The following is a 22,647-nucleotide window of genomic DNA, read 5'->3' as shown; positions in this document are numbered from 1 at the left end:
TTTTTGGGAAAATCATTCTAAAATATTCTTACAACATTCTTAGGTTAGGATCCTAATTCATACTAGATTTAACATTTAGTACGTACGTCTCAAGCATAAAATGGCACTTTTGTGAAAGGAGTGCGCCATACTTGGGGATAATTGATCATTTATAATTGAAAATGCTCTTAAAATGGCATTTTAAGCTTTAGTAGCAAAGTTCCATGATGGTGATATTCTTAGCATATTCTTAGTTTTTTGGCCATTTTCATCATGGACATTCTTATAAAGTGTATTCTTATTAAAAAAAGCGTATAACAGGGCTTTCAGCCCTTGCTGCCAACAAAATTTAATCCTACGCATACCTAACTTCTACGCCCATTTTTCCCGCGTGATACCGTTCCAGCCCGCCAGTCTACTATCACCCGCCCTACACACATCCCTGAAATTTTGTTATGATGAAACATATCGGGGAGGGATATTCTGGCAGCCTAGTCTCCAAACCAGGCTTTTTCTCTCTCTATCTAACTCTATAAATTTTAATTAGGATTTTCTATATTACGACGATTAAAGTTATTTGTTTATTGAAATTGATTTCGATATATTCTTTTTCATTTTGATGAAAGAAAATGAAATGAGATGAGTAATGAATTGACTGATTTGATATTTGTGTGAGTTTCATGAGATCCGGTGATCCAAAAGCCAAAATTTAAACCTGAGGCGGGAATTTCGTGAATAGACCTTATCGGAGTTTTTGACACATATTCACGCCATGGTTCCGTTAGTGAGCGAAAACCTACGAAGCTTTCGCTTTTTTTGAAGTAAAAAACAACGACATTTTAATTATTTGTGGCTGAAAAACTAGGACAGATCATGAAATTCGCCACATCGATCCCTTTAGAGCAGACGATGATGTGTGCTGAATGGATGATCTGTTATGAGAATACAGTCCTCGTGTAATCCAGATTTTTATAAGGTTACTGAGCCGTTAAGACGCAAAGAACAAAATTTTAAAAAACCCATCCTTAATTTACCGGCTGATATCACGAAAAATGACGTCATTGCTCAACATTCTGGTTAACTCATTTGCAAGAACATGTTAGAGAAGAAAGGAATCGGAATGTTGAAGAAAATTGAAGAAAAGTTAATCATGTTTCGCCAGCGTGAAACCGAAAGTATATTTCACCGAAAAAAATTTTGTTGATTAAAAACCATTTGTCATCTTTCCGTGTATGACATTATTCGAACGTTCCCGAGATGTGTTCGATATGGTGTTTATAGCCTTTCGAACGTCGTTTCAACGTCTTTTATACATCTTCCATTGTATCATTTATGCTTTTACTATATCTTTCGTACGTCCTTTGTAGAACATTCTGAAAACGTTTAGAAAATCCCTACTGCGACTTTAATTAACCAACTATTCTTTCCAACACAAAACAAGAGGAAAAATATTTCTATCAGAATTCATCTGATTTTTCAAAGAAAATGAAAAATAATGTAATCATATAAGTCAATTATCCTATACAAAAGGTACGAAAGAAAATCAACAATTTTAGGTAAAAAAGGGGTAGGATTTTAAGCTAAGGGATATAAAGACTATATAAAGAAAACTCTATCAATCAGAGGATTGAATTTTGATGTTTTTAGGGGCGAGCATAAAAAAGGGGTTAGTCTTTTCACAGTAAAAACATATACATCATAAAAAGTAAGCAAAAAATTTATAATTATTTTCTTCATTCATTTTTAGGGAGTAGAAAAGTAAAAATTCGATTTTTCTATCAGAGTGGAACATTTTCGATTATTTTATTTCTAGATCTAGGGAAACTTTGAAGGCCTAAAATACAGTTTGTCCCAAAAAAGGGGACAAATTTTTATATAAAGTAAAGTCCTCATAATCTATGCCAAATTTTATGACTCAAAAACCTTTAAATCATTTTGGGAAAATAGTGAGTATTGTAATCTTATTTCAATTATTCTAACCCTAGTTTAGAAATTGAGTTTTGAGGATTTTACTTTATATAAAAATGTGTCCGATTTTTTCCTAGACACACTGTAAGTGGAAAAGTTAATGCTTGAGTTCTTTTGAAGAATTTCTAGGCTTATTATTTCGACAACAGGATAGCATTTTTTGATTTACGTCCAAACGCTTGATCTGCGCGCCCAGCGGTTTGCGTGAATGCGTGAATGCGTAAATGGGCTTTTCACTTCGTGAATGCGTGAAAATTAAAAAAATGCGCGAATTCACGTAGAATTTTAAGACTTTGCGTGAACAGAAATTGCGAAAAAAATGCGTGAATTTGGAAAATAACTTGTGTGATTTTGTGACTTAAAGGTTGGGGAAGGGCGGGCTCATCTATTTGTCCTATTCGCGTTGTCTCTACGTTGAAAGAACGCAGTGTTCCATACCTGTTTATGACTGACTTTTTTATTTATTTCATTTTTAGCATTCATACTTTAGATTTTCATTTGGTGACGATCGATTGAAGCCTAATCAAATTTATTCCATCGTGGAAATTAACTTTCGACTGCTCCAGCAATGAATTTTAACAGAATGCCAAGATGTCTACTGTTACTCAAACTGTTTTTCATTGGTTCGATCCAAGCCTCTTCCATACTTTCAGCCAATGAGATCAATATTTATAACGGTGATGATTATACGTCACATTCTTTTGTGGAGTACCCACAATGGGTTGATCCGACTATCAAAGACAATACCGAAGCTCTCAAAGTGGGTACATTAGAATTCAAATTCAAAACCAATTCAAGGAGTTGTATTTTATTGTTCGCGAATGATGGAATCACTTCGAATGGCGAAACTGAGAGAAATCAGCTTCAATTGAGTTTAGTCCAAGCGGGCGGACTAAAGGCGGAATTCAATATGGGTCACATGGATGAGAAAAGTAGTAAAGAGGTTACCATAGGCAACCGTTGGAATGATATGGAATGGCACCATGTGATAGTGACACGAAATTATCGGCAGGTCACGGTTTCTATAGATGGCGAGGAAGGTGTGATGGTGTCTTTTGGAGATGAAGATCATTTGAAATTGACAGCTCATGTCCGAATTGGTGGATTCGAAACTTCCAGTGGGTAAGTGTTCTGATGTTCTGTGTTCTGATACACGTTTTTTATAAGAACAAACTATATAAGAACATACAGTTTTAAAGACCAAAGCATTAAGACTTAACGGTCTCCAAAACACCCAATTTTTAAGGAGAATGGACAAAAATACTCACACAGTGAAAATAAGAACATGTTAAGAACATTTTTAGGCTTATAATTCAAAAAGTTAAAAACATCCGAAGGTTTAACAAAAATTGGATGCTCTTATAAAAAACGTGTATCGAAAGGCTATATGCTGACTAAGCAGAATCAATAATAGAGTTTCTCAAAAGCTTTACACGTGCTCTTCTTTTACAAACTAGATACCGTTGAAAAGATAATTCAGAGTACTATAATTTTCGAGAAAACTTGAAGAAAGAAAATAAAGATGTAAAATGAGGAGGAAGAAAAGAAAACTTTTCTCTTGTAAGAAGTAGGTCGCTCAATTCGAAAAAGTGAAAAATGTTCTACGTTTTTTTCCTCGAAAACATCGCAAAGCTCAATAAAAATGTTTCTTTTAATGTTTCTTTCCATTCCTTCAGTTTCAGTGGCTGCATCAAAGACGTCAAATATGGTTCCGGAAGTGGAACCAAAGTTCAATACCCAAGAAACACAAAGGGTAAAGTCCGGGAAGGTTGTTTTACGGAATGTCCTAGAAACATCCGGAACAAGTGTAAAAATGGTGGAAAATGTCTGCGGTATTTTGATCCTGATGACGAGTGCAAGAATTGTCAATGTGATTGTTCGTTGACTGGATTTTCTGGGGAAACGTGCTCTGTTGAAGGTAAGGCAGGATTCTTTGTGATCATGTGGAAACCACTCTCAAGGGAATTAGTCGATGATATGCACTATTGCAATGTCTTCTATGGACCCAATAGCTGATTGGTTGTAAGTGACGTATTGACTAATTTTACGTCACTTACAACCAATCAGCTGTTAGGTTCGTGATATAAAGTCTGAAGACATTGTAATGGTACATATTACCATTAATATGAATTACATTGAGATGGTTTTTACGCGAAGGATGATTTCTAATGATTCTTTATAGGAACGTTTCAATGAGATCAATATCGTACGGCTTATATTTCTGTCCCCCCTCACTGTCAGCTAGAGTACGCCCAAGTGCCCCCCCCCCCGGAGAGGTCAAATCAGACCTCCACAGCCCTCCGGATACCTCTGGGAACTCTCTGCCTTGCTCTTGCAAGAATTTAATTCAACATCAAAACTTAAAACTTCCACTGAAAGTCTTGATTGCTGATAGTATTAGAAGTTTAAGCAAGCTGGCTGTGATCAAAGACATTTGATTAACATTTACGAGATATATTGGCTAGTGTGGTTGTGTCTTATTTGCCCTTGTAGTTGTAAGGGCGTTTTGCAGGTCCTTCTCGGGCTCCGAATTTTTTCATATAGAACCTGAATCAAAAGGTTTGAGCGATCCGAAGTGATCTACATACAAGTGTCCCTAGCTTGTAGAGCTCTAGAACTTCATTTTCATTCTTAGATCCGATTGGCTATTTGCAAGACAAACAATACATTACAACAATTACTGAGTCATTACGTTCATCACGTGTCAATCACGTGCAGTTTCGGTTCCGTACAAACCAACCGTCCGGTTTGATTTTATATCACGGAAAAAGTTCGGAATATTTGTTGATTGAACTTGTGGATGGGAATATTGAATTGGAAATGTTTCTTGAAACTGGTAAGTTTGATATTCAATCTGAAGACGGTCAACGCTTCTTCGTGTTTGTAGAGCAGATTTATGTCGTGCTTTGGCTGAAAAGTGCGGAGGTTAGGTAGGAAATCCTACCTAGGTCACGTGACATTATAATAGAATGTCAGCGCTTGACAATCAAAAGCTTTGCGGGTTTTAGAAAACATAAGCAGCAATATTTTTTTACGATATTCACTTTTTTTGCTTGAAAGACCTTAAAACACGATATCTAGCCCTTCGTGCTTTATAAATTTATGGTTCGTAGAAACCTTCGAACAAAGAATACGATTTGATTTGCTTGACGACTGACTTCTCATTACAGAAGATGCCTGGTTCTGTTTTGAGCGGTCTAAGAGTCGTCTCGTTAGAACAGTCTCACGCTGTAGTTTATACTGCCTGCCAGCTTGCGAGACACTGTTTTGTGAGACAGTTTTTCGGATCAAATATTTAAAAATCCGGCGTGAACCACTAGGGAACAAAACCAGCGTGCTCTCCCCTCATCCATGGTGTAATGTGGAATCGATACCTAGCACAGTCACCGATAGGCTTCTTGAGTTTCTGTCTACCCAATTCTCCTCTCATGGCATGGATTGACCCGGGCGAAGGTACACTCACTGCCAAACTGGCAAGCGAATCACAGCACCGCGAGTAGGAATTGAACCCCAACCTCCTTCACGACAGTCAAGATTGATAGCACTACACTACTGCGCTTCAATACGATTTAGGAGCTTACAAACGACAAAAGGGCTCTGTCTGGATTAGACGATGTTCAATGATCGTCTGTTACAGTGATAGTAAAGGTGGGAAAATATGGCGGTATGGCGTTATGGCGGTAACGGAAAAAATATGCGGGAGAGTTTCGAAGACTCGCAAACTCTACCGGTTGTTAACTCATTTCGGTAAAAATGCCCGTTTGCGAATTTTATTCGGCTTCGGGCTTTTTTCTTAGATAATGATATGTCTTAGACTATAGCATAGTCTATGTCTGGATAAGCTCTGTCATAAACTGGATACTGAGTCCCAAATTTCACCACATCTTCTATTTCAGACAAAATTTCATTACGACTGGGTAGTGGTCAATTTCACAATGGGGAATGGCACTCAGTGTTGGTCAAACGACAAGGAGATAAAGTTATGTTAAAAGTCGATGAGAGGTAAAAGGGTTTCACGTGGCTTTCCATAGTTTCTTGTGTCTGATGGAGAAAATTATTTGGATTACAGTCTTTGGTCTGGGAATACATTGTCTCTTGACTAAACAACAATTTTGTCACAGCCTGGCTGAACGGGAAAATTATATTGACGGGTCACAATGTACACAGTGATCTTTCATTGGAACTTTTGTAAAATCGGGATTATTTTGGTTAATATCCCTTGTATCTCCTTAAGTGGTGCTCATAAGGAGATGAAATTTGGTATATAAAGTCTCCTTATAGCAATGTAAAAGTAGGAAGAAAAGTTTTTTGATACATCAAACTGTTCACCAGTTATAGGGCACTTTCGTTTTCGAGAGATCCCTCTATCCCGTCCTCATCCCGGATGAGATCCCTCTAAATCGGAATCAAGATAATTCCAGATAGGAAAGTGCTAGAGACTTGAAATTTTCACAGAATGTACTTATATTTGTACTCTAATGGATACAAGAAAAAGAAAGCATTTCGTCTCAGTTAATTTCTTAAAATTTGGCTAAAACAAGGAAATTTGAATCCGATTAATCCAATCAAAGATCGCCGTGGTAGATACTGTATAAGACCTTGATGTGTCCTGAATTGTCCGTAGCATGAAGGTAGAGCGTCTAGCTACGGTGCACAGGGTCCTAGGTTCAATCCCCAGGTTGGTCAAACCAAAGACTTCCCAGCCGGCACACAACGTCAAAACAACGTCCATTTGACATTCATAACGTCCAAATAACGTTATTTGAACGTTAAAACAACGTTATGTGCCAGCTGGGTTTGTACTTAAATGTTACTTGAAGCCTCTCTGCTTGGATCAAGACCTTTTGACTAAAACCTTTCTCGAAGCAAGAAAAAATGGAACCTTAAGATTTGCACTGCATTTGAAAAATCACGGATCGAATTTAGACTTTTCTTTGCTTTTACTTGGCTTTTTTTCGAAATCTGGTTTTACTTTCAATCTGGCGTTTGTGTGGAAACGACATGCGTCACTTGTTTTGGATGGAAATAAGTGGCTCCATTTCCCATCCTAGATATTCAAATCTAGACTCTTCGGGACTTTTGATTCGATGTTTTTTTCCTTTACAGAACCATAGAGAAAGTGTTCAAATACACACCTCAATTAACATGTGAAGGACAACACAGCAAGTTCTTATTCATCGGTGGACATCAGAATCCTAACTCACTTCCAAAACGTTTGAATGGACGAAAGAATTTCAATGGATGTTTGCAACAAGTTTTTTTTAAGGTAGGAGAAAAGTCCAAATGTTTCTTTTTGATCATATTTGAATGTAATTGGGTTATTGCGAAGCCGGCATTATTTATTTAAATCGCATACTAACAATGAAGCAAAAATAGTTGATGAAGTTTCTACCCTCAAAGATCATTTTTCCAAATTTTATTTCAAATCCTTTTCACTACTCTTGACCCTTTATCTTACTTATGACCAGGGACCCTTAACTTTCGTAAGCATATGATGATGAGTGTATTACAATAGAATTCCCTCGAGGAATTCCTAAGAGATTTATATTGTAATACACTGGAAACAATCCCACAATATGCATCGCTTTTCTAGAAAAATCAAAAACTCCGATAAGGTATATTAACTTTATTCCCTTGGTTTTTCAGGTTGACGGTCGTTACCAAAACGAAGAGCGCGACATCTTACAGCGATCAAGTTACAGCAACCGGTTTCGTGTGGAAGGTGGAGCCATTAACACAAACTCTTGTCCAGTCTTTGAACAATATATTCGTAAGTCTGAGTGGAATTCATGAAGATTTTCATAAATTACGCCACGAACATCACTTGCCTCGTAATCAGGTGATTATGTCCCTTGAGACATAATTTTTTTTTCATGAAAAGAAAGTAGTTGTAATAAAATCCGCTGGGAATTAATTACCATGGCAATAATTTCAAAACGAGGCAAGTGATGTTCGTAATTTATGAAAAGGTCTATCCATAAAGATTTTCTTATCAAGTTGAATTTCGGTTTCTATGTTGCATCCAAGTCTTAGAAATATCATGGAGGCTAGCATGGTTTCCAAAAGTTAACCTTTGGCTTGATTTTCCAGAAAGTTCTCACAAGCTAAAGTGCGAGTCTTATCCCGGGTACTTTTTTATCTATCTTATTGCCATCATCGAAGGATTCAATGTCTTACTATTGTAGTTACCTTGCTACTGTTAGGATGTCATATGGAATCGCTTTACTCTTTTACTATTTATAATTCTATTTTTAGGTCCTGTTGAACCAACAACGACAGTCACTACTACACAAAAGACAGACCCGGCCGTACACACTGACGCCAAAAGGCCGACATTCTCCAAAAATGTCGACCCTCACGTTGAAGATGGTAAAATGAAGACCATCCCGGTCGAATCCCATAGCATGGGACCCAAAAACCGACTCAGCCAAAGCACAGTAGCCTGGATCACTGGTGGAATTTGCGTTGGTTCAATCGCCCTTATTTTAACACTAGCCTGTGGTTTTTACTTTCTGAGAAAAAGGTACAGCGGTCAGTTTTCCGCTCAGTACAAAGCTGCCGCGGCCGCGCGTGGAATCTATCAAGATATGGTTCCGGTCGACTACCATGCTACATATCAAGGACAACAGCCTAATGGACATCCAAAACGACCAAAGGCTAGTGTTATCCTGTAATACCTTTAGACTGGAAGCGTTAAGAATGAAACCAAGCACTGTCATTTCACCTACAGGATTTTTGGTAAGGACTGGTGTTAGATAAAGAGCTCAAATTATTTTTGATGCGGGATGAACCGATTTCCGTATGAAGAAGAACTAAAGAAAACAAGAAGGAGAAGTTCTATCAAGCATTTTGTTTAAGATATCTGTGAAAAGGACGGAATAATCAGGAAAGGCGCGGAATGTGAATGGGGTTGTAGTGGATGAATTCGCCAGAGGAAATGTGATATTTCACTAGGGTGAAATTCAAAAAATCTAGATGTTATAAATAAATTGATAAGGACATGTATGCGTTAAGACAACCCTGTGTCACAGACCCGGTAGGAAACCTCACCCGATGGAAAATGTGGCAAATGTTTTGTCCCCGGTGGGGAAACTACAGAAAATTATGGAAAAAAAGGAACAATAAAATTTCTATCCCCATCGGGATTTCGATAACTGTTTTTCATCCTCACTGTGGAGAGAAGTTCCACGGGGCTGTGAAACAGGGGTGTATAGCACAGATCTGTAAAGCCCGAAAGGCTAGATAGATTTCTCCAGCAAAAGGAAGTGAAGCAAAAATTTGATTTTTTAAATTTTGTGCCGATGGATAGGATGTAGCATTTTAATTGTTTTCAGGGCGCGAGATAAAAAAAGTAGGCGGGAAACGCTATTTCGCATCTCTCAAACCAGTGAAATTGCTTGTTGTCACGTGATTTCTTTGGTAGGAAAGCCTACCAAAACTTGCTTCACTTTTCGATAAAGGCCGCGGATCTAGACCTTCGGACTTTACAGATTTGTGGTGTATAGTAATAACCTTAGTAATAACTACTAATAATGGAGAATTTTGTAATTTGGAACAGGTTTTAACGTAAGAATCTTGCAATAAGTTTTTTTCTTTTGGCATAAATTTGCCATTATTTTTCATTTTTTTAGAATGTCAAAACTCTGTATAGAAAACTATATAACAAGAATATTAACGTAAAAGTTTTAAAAACATTAAGATTTAATGAGATTTCTAAAAAGATAAACTTGGAAGTCCAACGTTAGATAGAAATCTCAAAATATTTAGATTTATTTAAACCCGAAAATTCATCGTTGGTAAGTTTTGATAAGGGAAGTTTCGGACGTTTGCACTAGTTTCAGTGTTTTATAGCTCAAGACGAGAATCAGTCAAAGCCGGGAAAATTCCCAAAGTTGAATTTCGTAGGTTTGTTAAAGGATTAGTTTAAAATTCTATACAAAAAGATATAATGGAATTATCATTTCTTTACAAAAAACATAGTATTTACAGTTTAGGTTTTTCTTCAAAAATAATGCACAGAAATACGAACCTACGTTTTCAGATATAATACCAAAATCATTGAGATGTCAAAATCATAGATTTATAAAGCCCGAAGGGCTAGATGTCGGGCTTTAAGCCATCGCAGGTAAGAAAAGTGAATATCGCAAAAAAAATATTGTTGCCATTGTTTTCGAAAACCTGCGAAACTTCTGATTGGTCAATCGAAAATTCTAATGAAATTCTATTGTAATGTCACGTGACTTAGGTAGGATTACCTACCTAACCACGGCACACTTTTCAGCAAAAGCTTTACATCTAGCCCTTCAGGCTTTGTAAATCTATGGTCAAAATCCTCACAATTTCAACCCAGCTTGCACCGAACATCGTGATAACGTTCATCTAACGTTAAAACAACGTTTGATGTAGTCTAGTTAACTAAACCCGTAATCACAAGGCTAAGTGAGACACACGGCTTAAGCAATATAGCGTTTTCGGCGCTTTAAAACTTTTGAGTTTGCCTTGGAATACTGTTATTCAGCCACAACTTACCATCAGATTTATCCTAGTGACTGAATCAAACTAGCTTAGATTTCTAGGCTACATTGTATGCAAGTCAATTTCTTACAGGTACATTCAGTTTTTTCAACTATGGTAAATCTCATTTTATCTATTCTCCAATAACTAAACCATTTTAAACATTTAAAAGTCTTGTTGGAAAATTTATTTGTCCTCCATGAAATGAATATAATTTCCTCAAGAAGAGCAATTTATCTCCATCTGAAGCATGCCTCTGTGAAAATCAGCAGCTCCGGGGCCAAGGTCTGTCTTTTGCATTCTCCGCTTACAATTATATAAACCCATCAATGGATAACTGCTGCTATTGATATTTTATCATAACATAAGAATTGATATAACCACAGTTCAATTCGGCAGTGTTGAGCTTTAACTCTTTGTCTTTCACAACCTCCACATTCAATTACAGATTCATTAATGTTTTCGTAAAACTATCCTTGATATTGAATCATAAAATCAGAAATGATAGAACCACCGATAAAAGTACAGTCAACAGAGAACATCGACAAACCTTACTAGATGAATGAGGTCCTTTGCCTTGCTCTTTATAATTCTTCAAAATCTTATCTATCTGATCATCGACAGCAACTTTGTTTGGGTTCGGTACTGTAGAAATTTCAATCTCATTAGTCTCTGGTTGTGGTGTAGTTTTCCTTGGTGTAAAACCTTTCGTTACAGAGTCACATGGTACACATTTACTGCTAAATGCAATCCCTCGAATGTAGTTTTCTATGTATAGTTCACGTTGCTCTCCGTAAGCGTTCGCGCGTACTAACACCGGATTCTCGATAGGAAGTCGCTGACTGAATAAATCTTCACAACCTCCAGAGCTGGTCAAATCTTGCTCCTCATCCAACTTCCACGCACTCCCGCACTGTTTTGAACCACGTAAGAAAATCAACATACGTTTACTATACGGCGTCAATTGCATAGACTTCAAAATCAAACGTAAACCTATAAGACCTTTCACGTTATCAGCTACGTTGAAAGACGTATACGTTCCACCGACGCGATACGTAAGACTTTTACGTTTACAGTCTCCGTCATCGAATAACGTATTCGCGTAACTAAACGTACCATCTTTCTTGAACTCGTAAAAGACCGTAGCGTATCGATCTTCATCTATCGCTGTACATTTATCGGATACCCATTGTCCGGTAAAACCATCTTGGGAAGTCGGTGCCGGCAAAATAGGGATTTGGTCTGCATTTTCAGCTAATGCACAGATCTTACAATCTGGTCGATCAACACGTGCAAGGCCGTATTGGAAATGTTTGAGCTCATACTGATGCATGTTGGGAGTTTTGAATGGTGGGATATCACCGAAATACAATGTCGTGAATTTACTTCGTGTTTTATCTCGCACCATGCGTGTTTTGGAGTAAGACATTGGATGAAGACCTAAGAAGAAACGACAATGCTTCTTTCTTAATACGTAATTGTCCAACGGTATGTCTTTCCCGATTAATTTCTTTAAGTCGATTTTCTTGTCACTCGATTCCATGCTGGAGTAATTGGGTAACGCTGAAGGACATTTCGCCATGATGAATGTGAAAAAATTCTCAATAGTGGTCTGTTCACCAGCATTGAATCGAATGTTGGTAAATTTGAAATCACTAGGATTTGAGACGACAAATCTGCAGAAAAAAGAAAGTTAAAATTGAGAATCTTGATTAGATAAATGTGCTCGATATTTTACAGGACATGAAGAAGAAGTGGGGGTTAGATCCTGGAACTCCTGGTTGAAGGCGCGACGCCGCGACGCCTTAGACTAATGGGTCATCGGACCTTAAATTGTATGATTATTAGCACCATTACAACGGCCGAATCTTTTCCATAGGAATTCTGGCTAGGCAATATTTGGCCTAATGAAGTCATACTGACCTTTTCGGTCGACAGGGAGGCGCCGGTACCGAAAAGGTACCAAGGTACATACTGACGTCATACTGACGGTGCCGTTGGGGCTCGAAAAGTGGATGTTGTCTTATTTTTGTCCCTGTTGAAAAGTTAGACTTTCGATTAAAAGAAAATAAACAAACTTACCTCGAAGAAGAGTTACGCTGGTGTATAACATAACGACCGTCAAATTTGACCGTAAAAGACGGTTTAGTACACCAACTGTCTGAATAGTGGTAGATATTGGCGGATAATTGACCACCATCGAACTCGAATCGTCGATACAAGTATTTGATTTTGGAAACTGTTTTTCCCCCTCTTGTAAGTTCACACCTGGAGTAAAAAACATTAAAATTAATAATTCAGGATATAGAACTGTATCTCATAGATGAATGTAATCCTTAACGCACAGAGCCCTATAGATGTACTTATATCTAGATATAAGAAACTTCTCCATTCGAGGCGTTTGGCCTAGCAAGCATATTCATTCAACAGCATCGAATTAACTACTTAAGGTAGGAGTGTTTTCCTTCTGTTAAAACGACCTCGTTGTTAATCAAAAGTCTCAGAATTTTATAAATTACCCGACCTTTATATATCCCTGGACCAAGCTATATCCGCCATCTTTGATCGGAATTTTTTGGAATTGGTACCCGAGAAGAGGCAATTGCAATGTTAAAAATTAACGTCTAACGGCGCTACATCATCAAAAGTATTCGAGGACAAGTAGATCTAGCGCTCTCGATGTATTTTCACCGCTATTGAGTAGTGCCGCCATTAGGGTACCATTAAAAAAAAAAACTCCGATCAAAGATTTTTGGCTGGCCGAGATTAAGTAACTTGGTCTAGGGATATATAAAGGTCAGTGGAATGATCGGATTAGTAGTAAAGCGTCAAGACCACTATCGATTCTGATCTCAACGGCGGTGCAAAAAAAACAACAACACTAATCTTACCTGCTGGAGACCCATGTCCCTCTTGGTTCATCGGACGCGATGAAAGCTTGCGTTTCATGGTGGTGATAGATGTCTTTGGCGTAATTGATGCATTTCTCATTCGAAGCATCTACACCGAAGAAACCTGAAAATGAAGACGAAAATCATTTTCATTAAACTCGTTGTATTAAAACCAGAATTTGTTCTGAGAAAAATTTGCTATAAATCAAATATAAGAACATCAGGCTTCGAGGTCAATGATTATTTTGAAACATTCACCAGATATTTTAAGACTTTGTGTTCCGGTGGAATTTTCCCAAAGTGGGATAAAATTTTCTATCGAAATCCCAATTATTTTAAAACATTCGACAAACATTTTAAGGCATTTTGTGGGCTTTGAAATATGCCATTTCTATGAAAAAATCATTTTTTGGGAACCTAAAGCTCAAGTCTCAAGGTATTATGGTTAGCTTAAGGTATTTCTTTAGAGACACCCCCGTCTTACAGTCCCAGTGGAATTCTTCCCAAAGTGGGGATAAAAATGTCTATGGAAATCCCAATGGAACATCATTGCATCAAATTCGTGTATTAAAATAGATCTTATTGATCGGAGTTTTTTATTTTTCTAAAATTGTGGGACTGTTTTGGGAGTATTACAATAGAATTCCCTCAAGGAATTCCTAAGAGATTTCTATTGTAATACACTCGAAACGACCCCACAATGCATTGCTTTTTTAGAAAAATAAAAACCCCCGATAAGATCTAATCTCTAGATGTGACATGGATCAGCCTGAAAGTAAATATATTATTTTGCATCGAGACGTTTAAGTAGTTCAAAAGGTTAAACTCTCTAATTGTGTCACGGTGTATATTTTAGCTTTGTTTTTATTTGTATCCTTGTCATCGTTAGCTTGTGTAAACTTGTCATTACGTCATCAAAATATCATAATCAAAATATCTTATTTCTTTATACACCTTTTCAACCATAGCCGCCAATTGCCGCGCGGGCAATGTTTTGTCCACTTATCGCACTTAAACCGTCCCAGTCCTTTTTTCGCACCTATAGACAAAAGAAAAATGTGTCAGAAAAGGATTGGATCGAGTTTAGGGGGATAATTAATTAATTAAGCGGCACGCGCTTGACCACGCGACGAAAAGGCGAAAAATTCCTGAATTTGAAAATAATATGTTTCAATTATCTATTTAATAATTTATGATTTTATTTTTTAACTTGAAAAAAACTGGATATCTGTGCTCGGGGTCATCACTGTTTGCAGCCTGAGACTTAGTAGATCAGTTAGGGGATCGGGGAAAAAAGTGGAACATTTTGAGAACATTTTGGAATTTCAATCCCATTCAGGGTCACTTTTTTCAATAATTTTGCCAAAATTTTCAAAAAAACGAGTCCCACCTAGGGTCCATTTTTCGAACCTCAGTGGTACACTCCCGTTGGTTGCCAAGGTTAGTACGTAAAACTTTAACCATAGGGCTTCTTTCCTAACAGCTTGTTTTTTGTCCTATGCATTTTAAAGTATTTTTATTGCGATATTTTTGCTTCGTGATCTTTGTAAAACTTCTTAGCGAGCCTATGCTAAAATTAACATGTTTTCGAGTGTTGACTATATGTTTGTTTCGTTCCGGAATGATTTCCCTTTAAAAATATTGATTTCCTGAATTCATATCTTGTTGAAATCAATACATATTGCATTACTGTAAGTCATTATTACGAATACATTAGCAGTTAATTTCTTTAGGCTCGGTACTCGGTTCCCAGCTGACACACAACATTGTTTCAACGTTCATCTAACGTTCACAACGTCCATTTAACGTTAGATGAACGTTGAAACAACGTTGAGTGCCAGCTGGGTTAGCAACTCCAAACTTAAAACGGTTATATTTCAAGAAAATCTTCATTTAAAAAAAGATTATGACCCCTTCTCACAGACCCACTAGGAACCCTTCCCATTGGAAAATCAGGTGAAAATATCATCCCGAGTGGAAAATTATACTCTGATTTCTGTACCCGCTGAAAATAACCAGATATGCAAATCCTCAAATAGGATTATTGTGGGCGCCGTACCCGTAAGAAATTCGCGATGGATGGAATGCAAGTTTATCGATGATGGTACATACAGTAAAAAATTCGCAAATTCGAAATTCTATTATTCGAATCTTTGAATCTCAGTCCCCCCAAGGGTAAACGGTCATAAGATACCTTCTATTATTCGTATCTCTCTGTTATTCGAATAAATTATATTCTCTTTTCGAGTTCGAATTAGCGAGAGTCAAAACTGTATACTGTATAATGTATAAAAATATTAGTGCCTATTTATGTTTCATTGCAATTTTATTTAGTATTTTCAACACTTGCTCTCCTTGAGGTCAGATCTCTGATCTTCACCATATATATCAGACTTATTATATTAGCTCTCGATTTGAAGGCTTAAGAAAATCATTACATATCTTTACATAGTGACTTACCTAAAACAATCAATGACAAACACAGCAATGGTACCATCTTGATAAAAAAATATTTCCCGGTTGTCGTTAACGACAGATTCCAAATATATTCACTGAATAAATTGCTTCTCCAAAAGATTCAATGAAATCACATCAAGCCACAAGTTGTTTCAATCGTGTAAATTTTGATGCTAAAAAAATCAAATCATTTAAGTTTAAAATACGTACACTTAATTTAAGTAAATTTGTTCAAATTTTAGGCGATAGATTAAAAACATCGACACAGAGAGAGAAAATTTGATATTTTTCCAATATTGGTATCTAAATTCGTTAATATTGACTTAAGAATTTCGATAAAACAAACTTCATAACTTAAAGTATCTTATAGCATAGGTTAAAATGATCCCCTAATCAAAGATAGGTATGTCAGAGTTGTGACAGGATTAAACTCTCCCATTTTTCTACCAATGTTGTTAATTTTTTAGCCAAAATTTTAATTCAAAGCCTTAAACTTGGTCCTGAAAATATTTAAAATTTTCCGTCTCAAAACATATGTCAACTGAAACAACACAAAAATTAACATTCTGAAAATGTATGCATATATAATAATTTTATTTGACAAATATATACCACTGACAAAAAAGACTAAAAGAGTCACAAAAGTTTAAAAAGATTGAGAGTGTTATACCACGCCGGTTTCTACAAAATTTAAATTGTAAAGTCCTTATAGAATTATTGAAATTATTTCAGAAATTTAACCCCTTCTCGTGTTGCAGAAAGTTTACTTATGAGTGAATCAACTCTCCTAATTAAATTAAATCCTTAATTCGTATATAGTCAAACGCACTGGGATCAACTTCAGTAACTTCAAATTATTCAAAAAGGCCCGATTGTAGCAAAAAAAACTAACTTTAAAACTTATTATTGAAGTCACTTTTCCAGACTCTGGTCAGGAACAAGTGCCAACTCTGATCGTTTTTAAAGTCTCCAGACTGCCCCAAAGTTTTAGCCTCGTTTTGGCGAAAAACTCGTCCCCAGGCCCCAAAAATTAAAATTTTTGAAAAATGAAAAAGGGATCCCCAAATATTAACCCAAGGAACAAGTGTGCCAAATTTCAGCCAAATCCGACAATTATTGAAATCTCCAGGCTGCCCCAAAGTTTTGGGACAGACAGACACACAGACAGACAGACCGACATTGTCAGATTCTAGCTCAACTGAAGTTGAGAACTAAGTATAACACTAAAACAATTTTTGGCCCAGCGCTAGCGATAGGGCCTTTCATTTGCAACTTTCCGTCCTCTTCCTTCCGCTGTCTGTCCGTCCGTTTTGGTAGAAACGGCGCTTAAAACCAGTAACACACTTTTTAATTTTGCCGTCTGGAGAGGGAAAAGCTTGCTAAAGTCGGATACTGGCTATAAAAGATATATTTTCTGATTCCGCGCTCCTTCAAAACAATTTTCAAAACAAAAGAAGATGGCGGTCGAAGCGAGGAGGTTGATTCATACTTTCTTGAACATTTTCTTTGCTTTAGTGGTCAAGAGACTTTCAAACCAAAGAAATTTTGTAATGATTTTTCTTTATAAACCTTTTTCAATATTCTGTCATATCTTATAGTCTTTGCTCAAGTTTTAATAAAGTTTTATGAGTGAAAATTCTACCTAAAAATCACCTTCATTTTTTAGCTTCTTGTTTTCAAAAAGATTTTATTTTTAGGAAATAATGGCTTCCGATATAGAAATAAATAAACTGAAATGCAGCTGATGTGTAAAATTGAATAAGATTGGAACTTTTTTCTTGATGCGAAACAAGAAAACAGTCACTTCTGGATATGCTGCTGTTTTACCAACAAAACAACAGTCAGTGGTGGGACGTGTGCGTGGAGTGGTATGATTTTCAAACTCAACACATAATTATTACAAGTTAACTGATTCTGGAATTTGGTAATGGACACTAAAATGGAGCTCGTGTGTAAATTCGAACAAGATTTGAACTTTTTCCATGATGTTACGCGTGAAAATGGTTATTTCTGGTTCTGTCTCGTTTGACGATTGGTGGCTTGATTTTTCAAACTCGACACAGAATTATTTCAAGTAAGCTGATTATGGAATTAAGTTATTGGAGACTAAAATGCAGCTCAATGTGTAAATTTGAACAAGATTGGGACTTTTTTCATGATTCTACGTATATTAAATGAAATAGTCTTTTCAAAAATGGTCTCGACTGCGGTCGAGCAATGATGATGATGATGAAATAAAATGGCCATTTCTGTTCTGGATCTGTCGCATTAAACGATCGGTGGCTTGATTTTTCAAACTCGACTCACATAATTATTTATTGTTTAAAAAGTATAAACTGATTCTGGAATTTGTTAATGGACACGAAAATGCAGCTCATGGGTAAATTTGAACTATATTGAAACATTTTTCATGGTTGCAATGCATGAACAGTGAAAATGATCATTTCTGGATCTGTCACATTAAACTGTTAACTCACATTAACCACATGAATTTTATTGGCCTGGATATGCAGACTGTAAACTATTTCACTGTCTAGTTTTTTAAAGATTATTTTTCTGGTTTACAGTCTGGTCCAACTAACATGCCTGCATGGATATTTCTCCCTGCATATGTGAGTGCACCTAATTGGTTAAAAAGCGCCCACTCACTATATATTTGCGGGTATTTTTCTATGGGCGCGCATAATTTATGGAAATTTTCCATCTAGGACATTTTTATTCCAACCCCCTGCCGCTTATTAAGTTTTGAGATTTTTTCCAACCTCCCCCCCCCGCTTATTCCAAACCCCCCCCCCCCCCGCTATTAGGTACCCAAGAGTATTCAACCGTGAACCTGCGCCTGTAGACCCGGTTGGAATGGAGACCATTCAATAAAGTTTCAAGCGTCTAACTATTGAGAAGTACCGCGGTGACTTTGAAAATATTTTTCCTGTCTTTGATCAACATGGTCATACATTTGCTGTTTTGCACGCTCGTTTTCAACACGTTACTTTTCGCTGGGCCTTCACGCCCAACGGGCTTCTTGTTTAATCATTGTCTGCATCATGCATAGGTCAATAACTGGTTTGTATGTATATCTCTCTGTAATACCTTAGTGGGTAAATAACAAATGTTACTGTTAAGAACATAGATTAATAAGGTAAAAAAAGTGAATATCGGAAAAATTTTTGTTGCCATTGTTTTCGAAAACCCGCGAAGCTTCTGATTGTTCAAGCGCTGAAATTCTATTGTAATGTAATGTCACGTGACTTGATAAGAATCTTCTACCTAACCTTGGCACAATTTTCAGCCGAAGCACGACATCTAGCCCTTCGGGCTTTATAAATCTATGTTTAAGAAGCTTTAGTACGTTAAAACGAAAGAAAGTTACTGTTAAAGTTAATCAAGAAGTTGTGGAGTGCCCTTGACCGATACTTCCCGATAAGCTAATTATCCCCTTAAGATCTTTAAGTGTATTAACAAAATAAATGATTGATATTTCACTTCATATTTCAGACGGGATTATCTCCTTAAGATGGCGAAGTTGGTAAACACACTTAAGGGTGTCAAGAGTGCGATAATTATTTTATTATGACTAGATTATCTCTTTAAGTTAACAGTTGTCACAATTTTTTCAAGTGGGGAAAGAAAATTTTTCGAGTGGTCTATAATAATCATGAGATTTTCACAACTTGAGATTTTTTTGATACCCTCTTCATTTTTGATTTCCTCTGGTTTAAATGTCGAATGTTTTTATTCTGCGTGAGAGGTTAGTTGACCAAACAAAGTGAGTCAAAAAGTTAAAATTGAAAAATAATCTCCCCCCAAAAAAAACCATCAAGCTGTTGTAACTTTATCATTTAAGGTTTTGCTTTTGAATAAATCGTTTGCTTACTTCAATTTTAATTCACAAGCTTTTTCACATTGGATTGGACACGTACGTGGAGCAAGCTTGTTCAGAAATAGAAAAAGAAAAACATTTTTTGCTTATATCAGCATAATATAACAATAGGCATGAAAAATGGTGAAAATAGAAATCATTAACGGGCCAAAGAATAAAGTTTACTTATACAAAGTTTCCCCCACCCATAGCAGGTACAAGAATTGAGAAGAATGCTGAACACCCCTTCCATTTGAGATGAAGATGGTCTGTTTTCCGAAATACCGAAGAATTTTATCGTTGTTTCCGAAACCCAGTATAAAAATATTTCGTACTTTTGTTTACAAGAATGAAATCTCCTCGAACCTCGAACTCCACTTCTACTACCCCTTTCGTCGAACTAACCCTAACATTACACCCCCTTCTCGCAGACCCACTGGGACCCTTTCCCGCTAGAAAACCAGTCCAAAATATCGTCCCCGGTGGAAAATTATCCTAAAAATAATCAAATAAACCAATCCTAACTGCAAAAAAGTTATACTATTTTTACCATCCCCACTAAATTGTAAATTTTCTAGCTTGAAAAAAAAAGAATTGAAATCCCCAAGCCATAAAAAATATGAGAATATTAATCCCCGTCAAGTTTACAGCCGTTTTTTTTTATCTCCACTGGCTGAAAAAATCCTACCGGGTCTGTGAGAATGGGATGTAACATTACACGAGATTTCGACGTAAAAAAGATCTGTCACCAATATACCAAACCGGGCGAACACGCACCCTAAAACTAACCACCCAAACATTCCTACAAACTGTATCGAATTTCAAGGACCACTCATAAAACGATTTTAAAACCATTCCCGAAAGTGAATAATCTGAAATTAATCACCGTTACAATTTCTTAATACCATAAATCACACGCTGTGCCTCTCACTCTATCATCTCACCAATGTTTGCACTAATACCAACACAAAGCAAATGACTCTTATGAAATGCCAAACCAAACAAAACTGTTTCTTTAATACAATGTCCACAGCCACTTGAAGAGTGAATGGGTATAAAATACCATCAAAATTTGTAGTGGAGAGCCTTCATTATCCATATAAGGAAATGTGGTCAGTCTTATTCTCTCCGTCGTGGATGTTTTTGATATATACTTGCTGACATGTCTTGACACCTTTCAGATATCTTTCTCTCCAAATTACTCGCTTATTGTTTTTCTTTGTTCACACCTTGGATTGGGGTATCGCAAGAAATTTTATTGGAGCAATGAAGAAAATGGGCCCTCTTGGATATTGGATATTGGCTTTTAAGGGGATTTTGGCTAAACTGACTGGTTTTCAAACCATTTCAGATCGACTACTTTACGACGCCAAATTTTCCCTGGCTCGCTATACGATTAAGCAGGCTTTTACTGAAATCACTCTTTGAGTTGTTGGTGACCTGCATGTCCCAGGGAGGGGCAAAAATTTAAAGAAAATGTACCATAAATAAGGATCGATTTTTCACCGAATTTCACTCGAATTTGGCAATGTTTTAAAGATCCGATTTTAAAGGCCTGATCATTGAGGTCTTATATGCAGTCGTTCACCCTTCTCTGCATAGGTGTAGCATGAAGTGTTTTCTAGACGATGTTATCGTCCGTCAAGATTAGCGCGCGGGAAAACAAGGTGCGGGAGGTTAAAGCCGTTATGGCTGTAGAGGAAAAATGCCGCGGAAGTGATGAATTATAAGCCAACAGCTACCTACCTACCCAGCTACCAGCTACTCTCTTAGATGAAACTCGTTTTCTTGTCGAAAGACAGGGACCAGCTGGCACTGAACGTTATAACAACGTCTATCTGACGTCCTTAACGTTCATATAACGTTAGATGAACGTTAAAACAACGTTGTGTGCCAGGCAGTCAAGAACACCTTCAAATTAGCCTATCATAGGCTGATTAGCCTATCATAGGCTATTTAGACTATTTTATATAGGCTATTTAGCCGAAAATCGATAAAAACCTCGATTTCTGACGAAATATAAATAGTCGCGTCTATTTTTCACCATTACTTCATTGCCCAAAGCCAAAAGAATCTTTTTCACTTAAACTGATATGACATTCAATTTTGGAAACACGAAATATATAACTAAATCTATTTTATAGGCTAATTTCTTATAATGAAGTGCCGTGTGCAAAAATACATGTTTGTTTTTTCTTTTTTTTTTTTTAAAAAGCCCGATTTTCTTACCCTCGCATGCACAGTACCAAAAAGTGGAATATATCCTAAACCAAAATTGATCCAAAGTCAAAATTTGTCATGAGCATTTCTCTGACATTGAGAAACCATGTATTTCTTAGAGAAGACGCGACTATTTATATTTCGTCAGAAATCGAGGTTTTTATCGATTTTCGGCTAAATAGCCTATATAAAATAGTCTAAATAGCCTATGATAGGCTAATCAGCCTATGATAGGCTAATTTGAAGGTGTTCTTGACTGCCAGGGGGGATTATCAATGTGTGTTCTTCCTCAATGAAGATTCAAGTTCAATTCTCACACAAGTAGTAACTTACGTTAATACCACCCTCAAACTCGAAGTAGGTCCTTAACCTCTTTTTCCTGAATTGTTGACCCAAACAAATATTGAAGTTGGTCAGCAAAATAAACATTGTTTGGTCTGTAAAATAAACAAATCAACACTTTTTATGCAAATCTGTATCAACATGAAGTCAAGTACTTTGACGACAGAATTGAATGCTTCATAAGAAAAAACTCTTGAGAGGAATATTTCACCTTACAGGACCGCAATGCGGGGTTAGGACGGATAGGGTGGACATAGGTGAGGTGGACAAATTGAAGAAATACTTTTAGGATCGTCAAGTCAGTTAGATATAACCAGATGTGAGAGATCTCTTTTGAGCTCCTCCCCAGCACAATTTAGGCTTTACTACATTCATTTTAGGCAAACCATATCCCCTTGGCAAAGTGAAACTGTAAAA

At 36.7% G+C, this 22,647-nt stretch overlaps 2 protein-coding genes across 2 annotated transcripts in view; one reads left to right on the top strand and one right to left on the bottom strand.

Annotated features, from left to right (window-relative positions):
* Window positions 1-2,427: 2,427 nt before the first annotated feature.
* LOC136821698 (neurexin-3-like) lies at window positions 2,428-9,679 on the top strand. The gene is made up of 7 exons (XM_067077906.1): window positions 2,428-3,069; window positions 3,624-3,865; window positions 4,583-4,783; window positions 5,844-5,949; window positions 7,054-7,213; window positions 7,594-7,717; window positions 8,203-9,679. Exons 1-7 carry the CDS (start codon window positions 2,516-2,518, stop codon window positions 8,619-8,621), a joined length of 1,806 nt encoding a protein of 601 aa, XP_066934007.1. The 5' UTR covers window positions 2,428-2,515; the 3' UTR covers window positions 8,622-9,679.
* Window positions 9,680-10,868: 1,189 nt separating this feature from the next.
* LOC136821681 (protein APCDD1-like) overlaps window positions 10,869-22,647 on the bottom strand; it is a 30,370-nt gene continuing 18,591 nt past the window's right edge. The window contains exons 2-5 of the mRNA XM_067077893.1: window positions 15,813-15,982; window positions 13,353-13,476; window positions 12,544-12,729; window positions 10,869-12,137 (exon numbers count right to left, since the gene is read on the bottom strand). Coding sequence (XP_066933994.1) covers window positions 10,949-12,137; window positions 12,544-12,729; window positions 13,353-13,476; window positions 15,813-15,849 — 1,536 coding nt within the window. The 5' untranslated portion in view covers window positions 15,850-15,982 and the 3' untranslated portion in view covers window positions 10,869-10,948. The remainder of the gene's footprint in view (window positions 12,138-12,543; window positions 12,730-13,352; window positions 13,477-15,812; window positions 15,983-22,647) is intronic.

The sequence above is a fragment of the Clytia hemisphaerica genome, unplaced genomic scaffold (genome assembly GCF_902728285.1).
Source record: "Clytia hemisphaerica strain Z4C2 unplaced genomic scaffold, Clytia hemisphaerica genome assembly, whole genome shotgun sequence".
NCBI lineage: Eukaryota > Metazoa > Cnidaria > Hydrozoa > Leptothecata > Clytiidae > Clytia > Clytia hemisphaerica.
Note: the sequence above shows the minus strand (reverse complement) of the source record. Positions and strands in the feature narration are given on the sequence as shown.

What these genes read in the sequence shown, in the direction of transcription:
- LOC136821698 (XM_067077906.1), top strand. Translation starts at nt 2,516, where the DNA reads ATGAATTTTAACAGAATGCCAAGATGTCTACTGTTACTCAAACTGTTT. An exon ending in ATGTTAAAAGTCGATGAGAG is followed by an intron (nt 5,950 to 7,053) that starts GTAAAAGGGTTT and finishes TTTCCTTTACAG; the next exon opens with AACCATAGAGAAAGTGTTCA. An exon ending in TGCAACAAGTTTTTTTTAAG is followed by an intron (nt 7,214 to 7,593) that starts GTAGGAGAAAAG and finishes TTGGTTTTTCAG; the next exon opens with GTTGACGGTCGTTACCAAAA.